This window comes from Ascaphus truei, chromosome 18 (assembly GCF_040206685.1).
Source record: "Ascaphus truei isolate aAscTru1 chromosome 18, aAscTru1.hap1, whole genome shotgun sequence".
Taxonomy (NCBI): Eukaryota; Metazoa; Chordata; class Amphibia; order Anura; family Ascaphidae; genus Ascaphus; species Ascaphus truei.
In genome coordinates this window covers 4,139,168-4,151,070 of record NC_134500.1, presented here as the reverse complement: position 1 = coordinate 4,151,070, position 11,903 = coordinate 4,139,168, and the positions used below count along the sequence as shown (strand labels likewise).

At 47.3% G+C, this 11,903-nt stretch overlaps 1 protein-coding gene across 1 annotated transcript in view; it reads right to left on the bottom strand.

Annotated features, from left to right (window-relative positions):
• ST8SIA2 (ST8 alpha-N-acetyl-neuraminide alpha-2,8-sialyltransferase 2) overlaps window positions 1-11,168 on the bottom strand; it is a 91,266-nt gene extending 80,098 nt beyond the window's left edge. Inside the window, exons 1-3 of the mRNA XM_075576255.1 lie at window positions 11,139-11,168; window positions 7,249-7,987; window positions 1,922-2,114 (exon numbers count right to left, since the gene is read on the bottom strand). Coding sequence (XP_075432370.1) covers window positions 1,922-2,114; window positions 7,249-7,987; window positions 11,139-11,168 — 962 coding nt within the window. The remainder of the gene's footprint in view (window positions 1-1,921; window positions 2,115-7,248; window positions 7,988-11,138) is intronic.
• Window positions 11,169-11,903: the final 735 nt, after the last annotated feature.

The window sequence follows — 11,903 nt, the reverse complement described above, 5'->3', positions numbered from 1 at the left end:
CTCTCTGTCCGGGAATTGGGTTACACATCGCTGTACGATGCACAGTACAAAGCAACTTTCACCTTTTGCTTGCAAACAAAGGTTGAAAATGAGCTTTATATATGCATGGCAAGGCATCGGGTGTAAGGAAGTTTATATTTAGGGTGTTACTGCAAATCTTTATTTGGCCCTAAATCTGATGTACTCCTTACCTGTTAGGACAGAGGTCAGCAAAAAGGCAAGGAATCTGACCACCCAGGACAAATTCACCAATGACATGTTTCTCTAAGGAGTAAAGTAGGAATATCAGGCTTAAAACTCCCTGAGATTCAGCAGGCGCTCATATTGTCTTATCAATGGTGCAGATATACTGTATAACATGATGGAGATACTCATCCTGATATCATCTGCTTAACAGCTGATATTCTGTGGCAGCAGTAACACCAAATGACTATATTTTAAGTACGACCGACACACCCTCTATATATTTCATTATATACTGTAAACTAGGAACGTGACAAGTAAAACAATTAGTGGATTATACTTTATAACAGCGGTGCGCAAACTGTGGGGCGCGACCCCCAGGGGGGGCGCGAGACTGCCGGTGGGGGGCGCGGGGTTTACAGAGGCCCCGCGCACTTCCCGAAGGCACTTAAATTAAGTTCCAGGGGAGCTGCAGGGCCTCTGTAAACCATACTTACCTGTGACTCCGGCGGCTTCCTTCTTGCGTCGCCATGGCAACGCGGCGTCAAAATGACGCCGCGAGGTCATTTGACGTCACGTTGCTATGGCAACGTGATGTCATGACGCCGGAGGGTGGGTCATTGGTGGTTAGGGGGGGCGCGGAAGAGAGGGGACCGCCGGCAGGGGGGCGCAGGGAAAAAAGTTTGCGCCCCCCTGCTTTATAACGTGGTAGCTTTTGTTGCACAGTTGAGTGGCTAATAACGTGCAATGCGAGATCACGGTTTAGTCAGTGATAGTAAGCGGCTCTTGGGTGCCTTTTGTATCCCATTCGTACCATAGTGTCCACACAGAGATCTGTAAAGTAACCATGACTATCTGTAGTCCCATTTGTGTTGACATTGTATTGTGTCTATTTAAGTACTATAGCACAACTGCATTCGTTTTGTAGAAGCAGTGCCACTTTTAGTTCAATCCCTGAGTAATTAGGGGGTGCGTTTTTATAATCCGAAGTGACCGTTCTTGGCCAAAAAAATCCAGTGGGGAATTTCCAGCCCAAAACAGCGGCTTGGAAATGTACAATATTTACTCTTAATCTCCTGTTTCTTCTGAAATTTCTTGTGTCCAGAGACCACAGTGCCATAGAAACGTAGGACCATTGTGCTTTATCAAAGAAAAGTCCAATCATCTTTATCTTGATGGCAAATCTCTTTAGATAACATAAAAAAAGACTTATCACAACCCTCTTATCTAGAGAAGATTCACCCCCTCCCCCCCCCCACCTCTAACCACACAAACCTGAGACCCCTGACACTGATATAAACAAAGAGTCTAAGATCAATTGTTACAAGCGACTGCATTTGACCTAAATCATACGCTCTGTGGTTACATATAATACTTTATAACCCAATGTTATAATGACTGTGTATTTGTATGGCTTGAAATGGACTCTACAGCCCCCATCTCCCCCCAACCCTGTTTTCTTTCTGTACCCATGCAACCTATCCACTCCCCCTCTCCCCCGCATTACTTCCTGCCCCCACCATTCCTTTTTGCACTTGAAAAATCAATAAAACATAGTGTAAAAATAAAACGCGCGTCTCATACCCGGCAGAAAGCAATAGAGAGTCCCATTAAAGCATATCCTATTCTCTACACAAACAAACATAAGTGTGGGTTTGCAAAAAATGCGTTGGTAATTGTGTAAAGTGCGGCGTACACTGCTGTTGCTATATAAATAAAATGATACATAGATGCATACCAAGTACTGCCACAGTTCAGCCACTGGGTATAATGGCCACTGCCAGCAGAAATCTGTCGCCTCCCACTGCAAAGGTCAGTTGTCGAAGTTCCTTGGAAAGGTAGTGAGAGTTTTAAAGAAGCTAATTGGTACTGCAAGTGTAGAAGTAATGGTACTCCGGGTTTCCTGATCCGTAAATAGACAAGTAGAGATACTCAAAGCCGCCCAGTACTGTTACACTGTTACCAGTGGTGTTGTTACTACTTGTCTCGGGTTCCAGCCCCCTGCAGCTTCCATCATGGGACTAGCTAGAAGTTTGGCTTTGAGGATCAAACACCAGTCTAGTGTGAAGATGCTTGAGAAGCTCAGAGGAGGTCTGCCTGGGACATCTCTTCTCAGTCCTACAGTCCCACGGTGGCAGACTGGCCGTTATGGGGTTAATGCACGTGCATTTAAAAAATAAAAAAGTGATACTTTACGTGAAAAAGGTGCTAAAGTGTTTCACTCCTTATACAAATGCCCTAAAAGTCTGATATATATCTATACCAGATACATGGGTGCTGTGTAAACTGGGGCACACTACGGCAGCTGATAAATGATGCCCACCATCCTCATGGCATATGCCTTGCGACACTCAGCATGCCACCCGTGGCCCCACATTATGTGACGGGATTTTTGAACCCTTGGGGAACAGGCATTGAAACGTCTCCAAGTCTGGCTGGCGGTGGCTCCGGCACAGAATAGGAAGGCAGGGGTAGATTCAGACCAGCCAATGCCAAATAACAGCAATGTTTTATCTGCCACTCCACAGCAGAGCAGAGAGGGGCCGTGGCAGCCTCTCGCTCACACGCGTGATGTAGCACAGGAAGGAACACAATAGAACACTAATTGGTTTTGGAGAAAAATTGGCTTTGGCTGCTAGTGCATCAGTCAGGCATCTGTACGGTACCGTGTGTTTCTGTTAGCACGTAGAAGAAGGCCGGTTAGCCGAGACCCTCCTAGTCTAGTATGCCTAACGCAGACTGTCTCGATTGGCTCAGACCTCTTTCTGGGACAGGCTAAGAACCGTCTGGAAACAGTAGCCAGTTGGGAAGGGAGGTGCTGAATTTATAATGCAGCCGATGTGAAACACACAGCTGTGCTTATACAGAGGCAGATAAAAGAGAAATTATAATTGCTTATATGTTTAGAGCCCATTCTTTAATCTTAGATTGGGACAAAGCTCGTAGGCATCAAAACAAAGGCTCTAAATTCATTATTCCCAGTGTAGGGCGTACCAAATCATTTCAGCAGTGTATCACTGTGGAGCTTTTATGAAAGGCTATTTTACATACAAGCATGGTTATTTCCCCTATTGTTTGAATGGGGTGCTGCCAGAGACCTGGCTTCCTGTCCTGGAACAGCAGAAACGGTTTCATAGAGCTGCCAGTGCACATTGGAAGCTCATCTACAAGTTTGGTTTTACATCGGGCTGTGTGCAGACATTCACTCATATGCTGGGTACCCCCTGGTTAGAAACTCTTTATACAGGAGCTGTCTGTGAGTGGGGTTACTGGCTCTGCACTTCTTTTACCCTGACAAAGCTGTGTAATGCAGCGGGCGTACGCTTATTTATAGGGATTCATTTAAAAATGGATAAGAAACAAAAAGTGACACGCTGTGAGCGCTCATTTGCATGTCATTACCCAGAATGCCTTGCTGCAGTGAAACTATTGTGTGCTAAGAGATAATGGGGAAGGGCAGGGCTGCAGACCTGCCTGAGACATGTGAATGTACCACAAGTGGTATTTTTATTTGCTGTACACTGTACGGTGGAGGGTTTTTGTAACGTGTGTGCACTTGTGTATACGTGTACATGTGTGTGTGTGTGTGTGCGCGTGTGTGTGTACGTGTGTGCATCTGTGTATGTGTGTACATGTTTGTGTGTACGTGTGAGCGTGTGTACGTGTGCGTTCGAGTGTGTGTGTGCTTATGTGTGTACATGTGCACGTACAAGTGTGTGCGTGTGCTTACGTGTGTGTATGTGTGTGCGTGTGTGCGTGTGTACGTGTGCTTACGTGTGTGTTGAAACTGATTATTAAGAACTGAAAGTCCCGCTGCATATTTACTGGTTCCTTTGAAGTGTCTGACTTTGTAAACTTTGTGGAACGCAGAAACATTTTAATTATAGTGACGCTTCCATGCACATTGCGAGATGCTGATGTGTTTCTCTTATCTATAATTTTAAAGTTCTCGTCGTATTATTGGTTCTGGTGGTTCCAGGCTGTGAGGCTCTTTAGTGGACAACCATGGCAGGTCTTAAAGCTGCAGTTCAGGCAATATCCTGCATGTGAGTTTTTTTTAATAAATCAGTTCTGTAGTAAGAAAAAATACTTTTAGCATTTTCTGTTTTTAAAAAAACAACTTTGAAAGACCAATTTTCTTGTATTCTATTTTAACAAGCATTTGCTAAGGCAGGGGGGCGCAAACTTTTTTCCCTGCGCCCCCCTGCCGGCTGTCCCCTCACTCCCATGCCCCCTCCCAACCCCAACTTACCCACGCTCCGGCGTAATGACGTCACATGACCTCGCAGCGTCATTTTGACGCCGCGTTGCCATGGCGACACAGGGAGGAAGCCGCCGGAGCCACGGTAAGTTAGGTTTACAGAGGCCCTGCAGCTCCCCCGGCACTTCATTTAAGTGCCTTCGGGAAGCGCGCGGGGCCTCTGTAAACCCCGCGCCCCCCGTCGGCAGTGTCGCGCCCCCCCTGGGGGTCGCGCCCCACAGTTTGCGCACCGCTGTGCTAAGGCACTGCCCCTTCATGTCATGTCACAAGCCCTGGCACACCCCTTTGTCAGCCATACCCTCCCTCTAGCACATGTCAGTGCAGGAGTGCTCATGAATATTCATGAGCTTCCACTGAGTGACAGAGGCAGAATATAAACATATGCCAGCTCTAATTATGTCACCAAATTTCACCTATCAATACATGGAGAACGAATTGACCTGCAGCTATACAGTTCTTTAGGTAATTAGAGATTGCACACATGAAACTATTGAAGTAAAAAAATAAATGTAAAAAAAATAGACTGAACTGCAGCTTTAATGAACAAAGTCATTTTATACAGGACTTTCAAAGCCCAGCAGGACATAAACGTTCACAGACAGTACACGCAAAGAATAAACCCGAGAGGACTTTTGGACACTATAATGTATGTCACGGGAGACCAGGATATCACACCAGGGATCAACTCGCCCGACAGAACACAAGAGTTTATCAAATGTATTTATTGTAAAAAGAAATATCCAGATAAACAGACAACACACACACCCAACCGGGGATACCGGGGATACCGGGGATACCCTGCAGAACTGGCCGCAGGGACCTCCTCGCAGAGATTGCCCCTGCCCTCCTTCCCCTGCAGTGCCCTCTGGGACAGGACCAGGCCTGGCCCCAGCACTGCAGCTGGGACCCCCACTGGTACAGGCGGGCCCCGCTAATACGGCAGGTTCCGTTCTATGGCTCCGCCGCAAAGCGGAAATCACCGGAAAGCAGGACCCTACTGTACATCAACCTGGAGCTGCAGGGAAAAGCCCAAGCTAGCCGCTACTGCCACTCCTTCAGCTAGCCGCTACTGCCACTCCTTCAGCTAACCGCTACTGCCACTCCTTCAGCTAACCGCTACTGCCACTCCTTCACCCAACAGCTACTGCCACTCCTTCAGCTAACCGCTACTGCCACTCCTTCACCCAACAGCTACTGCCACTCCTTCAGCTAACCGCTACTGCCACTCCTTCACCCAACAGCTACTGCCACTCCTTCAGCTAACCGCTACTGCCACTCCTTCACCCAACAGCTAGTGCCACTCCTTCAGCTAACCGCTACTGCCACTCCTTCAGCTAACCGCTACTGCCACTCCTTCACCCAACCGCTACTGCCACTCCTTCAGCTAACCGCTACTGCCACTCCTTCACCCAACAGCTACTGCCACACCTTCAGCTAACCGCTACTGCCACTCCTTCAGCTAGCCGCTACTGCCACTCCTTCAGCTAACCGCTACTGCCACTCCTTCAGCTAACCGCTACTGCCACTCCTTCAGCTAACCGCTACTGCCACTCCTTCAGCTAACCGCTACTGCCACTCCTTCAGCTAACCGCTACTGCCACTCCTTCAGCTAACCGCTACTGCCACTCCTTCAGCTAACCGCCACTGCCACTCCTTCAGCTAACCGCTACTGCCACTCCTTCAGCTAACCGCTACTGCCACTCCTTCAGCTAACCGCTACTGCCACTCCTTCAGCTAACCGCTACTACCACTCCTTCAGCTAACCGCTACTGCCACTCCTTCAGCTAACCGCTACTGCCACTCCTTCAGCTAACCGCTACTGCCACTCCTTCAGCTAACCGCTTGGTGGGCAGATGCGAACTACTTAAGATGATCAGCTTCGCTAGGGTTATACACCCACTGCAGACGCTGCCTGTCCTAGTTCGCCATACATATATAAATTGATTAATGGTGCAATAAATACATTTATATGGGACAAAGGCAGACATAGAATTGCAATGTCACAATGATTTCTCCCAAAGGAGCTTGGTGGAGTGAATTTACCCGACATTAGAACGTACAATTTGGCACGCATAGCTAGGCATATGGGAGACTGGCTGATGGATAAAGAAGTATATTCTTGTACGAAACTTGAGGAACAAATGGGGTCCCAATGACCCGGAAAGAAATCCTACATACAACTTGGGGAAATATGCCTTTAGAAATGAGAGGGAACCCACTGATAAAAGATACGTGGAAGCCACTGAGAAAAAATTGTCATAAGTCCTACAAAGATTGTGGAAATGATCCCCCTGGCAGCTAGAAAGGATATAATGGTTCCATAGGTGAAAAGGAAGCCTCTAAACTTGGAAACGGTTAAAACATATCTCATACAGCTAATGACTGCAGAGAAAATCGAAACAGCAACAAAGAACACAAATGGGGACCCTTTATTGGCTCCCTACCACGGAGCGAAAAAGACCAAATATATCAGGTTTTCGTGCACACATCATGTAGTGTTTCCCGGCAGATTGCACAGGGTCATAGATAACGCACAAGTAGGGACAAGAAAGGAAACAGGTGGGTTATCAAGATAGGAGGAGAGTATATACCCGAACCTAACTTCTGCAATAAGTCGTACACTCGAATTTAGATTTGTACATTCTGTGAGTTTATCATTTAATATGCGATTAGTAACTATTTCAGTTGAAAGTTGTGTATTTTTGTATGTGTGTTAAGATTAGGTATCTGATTTGTACCTCGTTACTTTCAAGTATAATTTAAATATGAAAAATTGTAAAGGTGTTGAAATCTGTCAATGTTACCGGCAATGTCACCGGCGATGTCACCGGCGATGTTACCGGCGATGTTACCGGCGATGTTACCGGCGATGTTACCGGCGATGTTACCGGCGATGTCACCGGCGATGTCACCGGCGATGTTACCGGCGATGTTACCGGCGATGTTACCGGCGATGTTACCGGCGATGTTACCGGCGATGTTACCGGCGATGTTACCGGCGATGTTACCGGCGATGTTACCGGCGATGTTACCGGCGATGTTACCGGCGATGTTACCGGCGATGTTACCGACGATGTTACCGGCGATGTTACCGGCGAAGTTACCGGCGATGTTACCGGCGATGTTACCGGCGATGTTACCGGCGATGTTACCGGCGAAGTTACCGGCGATGTTACCGGCGATGTTACCGGCGATGTTACCGGCGATGTTACCGGCGATGTTACCGGCGATGTTACCGGCGATGTTACCGGCGATGTTACCGGCGATGTTACCGGCGATGTTACCGGCGATGTTACCGGCGATGTTACCGGCGATGTTACCGGCGATGTTACCGGCGATGTTACCGGCGATGTTACCGGCGATGTTACCGGCGATGTTACCGGCGATGTTACCGGCGATGTTACCGGCGATGTTACCGGCGATGTTACCGGCGATGTTACCGGCGATGTTACCGGCGATGTTACCGGCAATGTTGAAAAATCGACAAAAAGAACAATGAGAAAATAGAAAAGTAGATTTTGAAGAAAGAAAAAGATTTCTGGACTACGAGTGCCGCGTACCATTGTACCAGCCTGCCATTAAATTCACCCCCTCTTGCTTTGATAGGATAAGGCTGCGATTATAATGGCGTCACGCGTCGCGAACAAAAGGCTGTACCTCTATGGGGCAGGCCATAGAGCGAGCGATTCTCAGCCAGACAAATAATTTTGTCTTTGCTGCGCGACGGGCGGGTCATGTGCGTGGTTCAGCCAATGAGGGCGAACCGTTCACGTGCTGCCACGCTTCCACCACGCCTCCCTGTCACCTAGCACTCAGTGCAGGTTTCGTGCGAGTGGCAGGCGCGTGTGTCGTCACGCGCTCTGTCGCACGTGCGCACGTCGCCTCTATAATCGCGGCCTCAGAAAGCTGCCACCATCATATAGAGATAAAATACACAGAAAGTGCAAAGGAAAATGACTGGTGTTCAGTAATCTTGCATTACTTTGATATACAAGTATGTGAGTTTCCATGACAGATAAGTGCTAGTAGGAAACAGTAGACAATAGCCATGCTATTTGTGTAGTCATTTCTGTCTGCTCTTGTAAGAAGAGCTTACTGCCTAAAAGGATGTACTATCCGTCACAAAAACACTATGCCAACAGCCATAGGCCATCTCCTAAAGTCCCTAAATGCAGAGAGATGAGGCTTTTATACAGTACTTTACTGGAGCGCCTGCATCATATGATAATCTGCATTTTGTGCGGACAATTTCAGTCTGAAAAGTGCATGAGTGTGGTCTTGCTTTTCTTGTATTTGTTTCCTTGAGAACATTTTGATGGATGAAATACAATACTCCATCATAATTGTCCTTTGTCCACCATACATAGCACTTTAATAATTTTTCTTTCTATAGACATCTGCTGTTGTTTTCCTCTCTCAGAAGGGACACAGGGTACAATGCAGAACAGGCTTCTTCTAACACCGGAGTGAGTGTTATTATAGCGCATTTTCCCTGCAGGGACATTTTCTTTTTGGACCTGTGTATTTCCTCCTCTGTTGTTCACTCTTTTCCTGTTCTTGTCAGTTGTCTTATTTCAGCACAAAGCCATCATTTAGAAATTCTTTTAACCACTAAACAGCAGGAAAAACTTGTAGTAATGGTTTAGAAATGGGCCAATTTTTTGCATCCCCCCCCCCCCTAATTTTGGTTGTTTGCGAAACGTTTTGCAAAGCCTGAAAGGGCTGATAATGTCTCAAAATATCGTCTTCGCATTCAGCGAGATATCGCCAGTGAGCGAAACATGTCTGCGTTCTGTTTATGACGCAGATCCAGCGCTGTGAGAGAATTTGGCGAATGAGCATATTAAGAGACATTGCGATGCACAGGGACTGGATGCACGGGGAACCGCTTGTGAACTCTGACCGGATCAGAATTCTTTTCCTGACTGGAAAAGTGCAAATTGGGCCTGGATCTCAACTTTGAGCAAAAGTTCTGCATCTCTGTAATAAATGGGTTTGAGAATGGAAAATGAATATGCTGCATTGTGTAGTGGTACAAAGTATCCGCATACAATATTAACCACATGATGTATGGGTAAATAAAATGATTCATGTGTTTCCCATGCAGATTGTGTTATTCAGTAAAGCAAGCAAGGAACAACACCAGAATACCAGGCCCATCTCTAGGTGTTTCTCGCTATATCCTTTTAAATTATTTTAAGTGTTTTAATTCATTTTAGCTTAACCCCTAATTGGTTTGATAATTGTATACTTATGTTAAGCATTTCTCGGGATTGATCATGCTATTTTAACATTTTCCTACTTATTTCAAGTTCTTTCCCCATAATTCGGTAAAAATCCCAAACCCAAAAAATCGAGTTATGGCAAAACCAAAACACTATTTTCTTTAGAACCGAAACACCAATTAAAGTACCCCATCCCTTACCCCTAAATCTAATTACAAACATCATGGTTGTTATTATGATTGTATGTATGTATGTACTGTATGTATGTACTGTATGCCTTTATTTATATAGCGCCATTAATGTACATAGCGCTTCACAGCAGTAATACACGTGACAATCATATAAATAACAAATAATACAAATAACACATAAAGGGAAGAAGTGCTTCAGACATAAAAATAACATTTAGGAAAAGGAGTCACTCGTCCGAAGAGCTTACAATCTAATTGGTAGGGAGGGAGAACGTACAGAGACAGTAGGAGGGCGTTCTGCTAAGTACGTCTGCAGGGGCCAAGCTTTATGTATCATGTATAGTATCAGCCACGGTGCTACTCATACGCTTTGTTAAGCAGCTGTGTCTATCTGCATAAAATACATGCGTAATTCTAGGTGTGGCGTGTTAAGTATTAAGTATGTTAATAAGGCTAATTAATTGCCACCGATTCTATCAACCAGGCACAAATGTGCTATGTAGAAGTAGCAATGCCGACAGCAAAGGCTGTTTCCGGAGTCCCTCTCTGAAAGTACTGTCCCGCTTTTCACGTCAGGTGATATAATAATAATTAATATTTTTTCATGCGGCACTGTATATAGAATTTCTAAAGACACAAGTCCCTGCCTGTAGATGTTTTTTGGTGCCTGAGGCACAGGGATATAAAGTAACTTGCTCAATGTCACGAGGAGCTGACACCGGGATTTGAACCAGGTTCTCGTGCCGTTACGCGCTGAGCCTCCTTCAGCCTTGATATGCTTGCCGGGGGGCTACTGTAGTCTGCGCATCGCGTAGAGGAGAGGGGGGTTTGCAGCTCAAGGACGTAATTGTAGGGGAGGGGTCTGTTGGGCTGCATATTCAAAGGTCAAAACCGGACCAGCGGGGGAAGGGAGCTTGGATTTCATTGCAAGGTCTGGCAGGGGCCGTATTTTGCCCAGTCAACGCGTTTAAGGAATACACGGCGTGCAGACCAGGCGTGCGAGGTCCACTAGTACTACTCGCGGATGGGCTACCGTTGTCTAGGTTTCAGTACCTGCGCGTTCTCCACATGTGCCTTCAGCACCAGGGTCTAGACGAGTCACAGTACGGGACACATTCGTTTCGGATCGGGGCGGCAACGGAAGCATCACGAGCAGGACTGTCAGTAGCTGCGATTCAGAAGATAGGACGTTGGAAATCTATATATACCGGTCTTACATGGGGCCCACGTTAACAGGGGAATAGCTCCGGTTGGAATAAACCTCCACCACCCTTATACCTGCGCGGCTTCCGCCGACGCGTGGCTCATCGGGGACTCACTCATACACTGGGCAGAGACGCGAGACCTCAAACGCCCATACAGGAGAAACCTCGGGTTACGTACGGAGCATGCGAAGGTGTTACGGTGGGCAGGTAGGAAGCTGCGGTGGAGGCAATTGATCCCACGGCTAATGGTGATGGCCAGAGATAGAAGAGCACCACGGATCCTTATCCTTCACACCGGGGGCCACGACCTGGCCGTGCGACGCTACTTCGAGCTGGTCGAGGCAATAAAGCAGGACCTGGCTCGCATCCTCGCCCTTTGGCCGGGAATTCAGATGGTCTGCAGGACAGTATGGAGGGACACGCGTGCCCCGGGCGCAGTCAACCGAGCACGCGTAAAGTTCAACAAAAATGGTGGAAAACTTTGTGATGCAGTGCGGGGGTGGCGGATCAGCCACTCTGATTTAAATTGTAAAATAGTCGGCCTATTTAGGGCTGACAGCGTACATTTATCAGAGATTGGGGCGGATTTGTTCAACGAGTTGCAGGAAGGGTTGGAGAGGGTCCTAGCGGGTTTGGCGGCACAGGCCTAGTTTAAGGGGGTTAAATAGACCCGTTGGTGGAGGCAGTTTGGGGGGTAAGCGCTTGTCCTTGCCAGACGGGGCTCGGGGCTGATAAAGCCCGGCGGTAGTCATAATTGGGCGGGGTCAACTGAACGTGACTCCCGGGAACCCACTCGCGACAAGGGCCGGCTCACGGGGACTCGGACAGCTACGGGGGC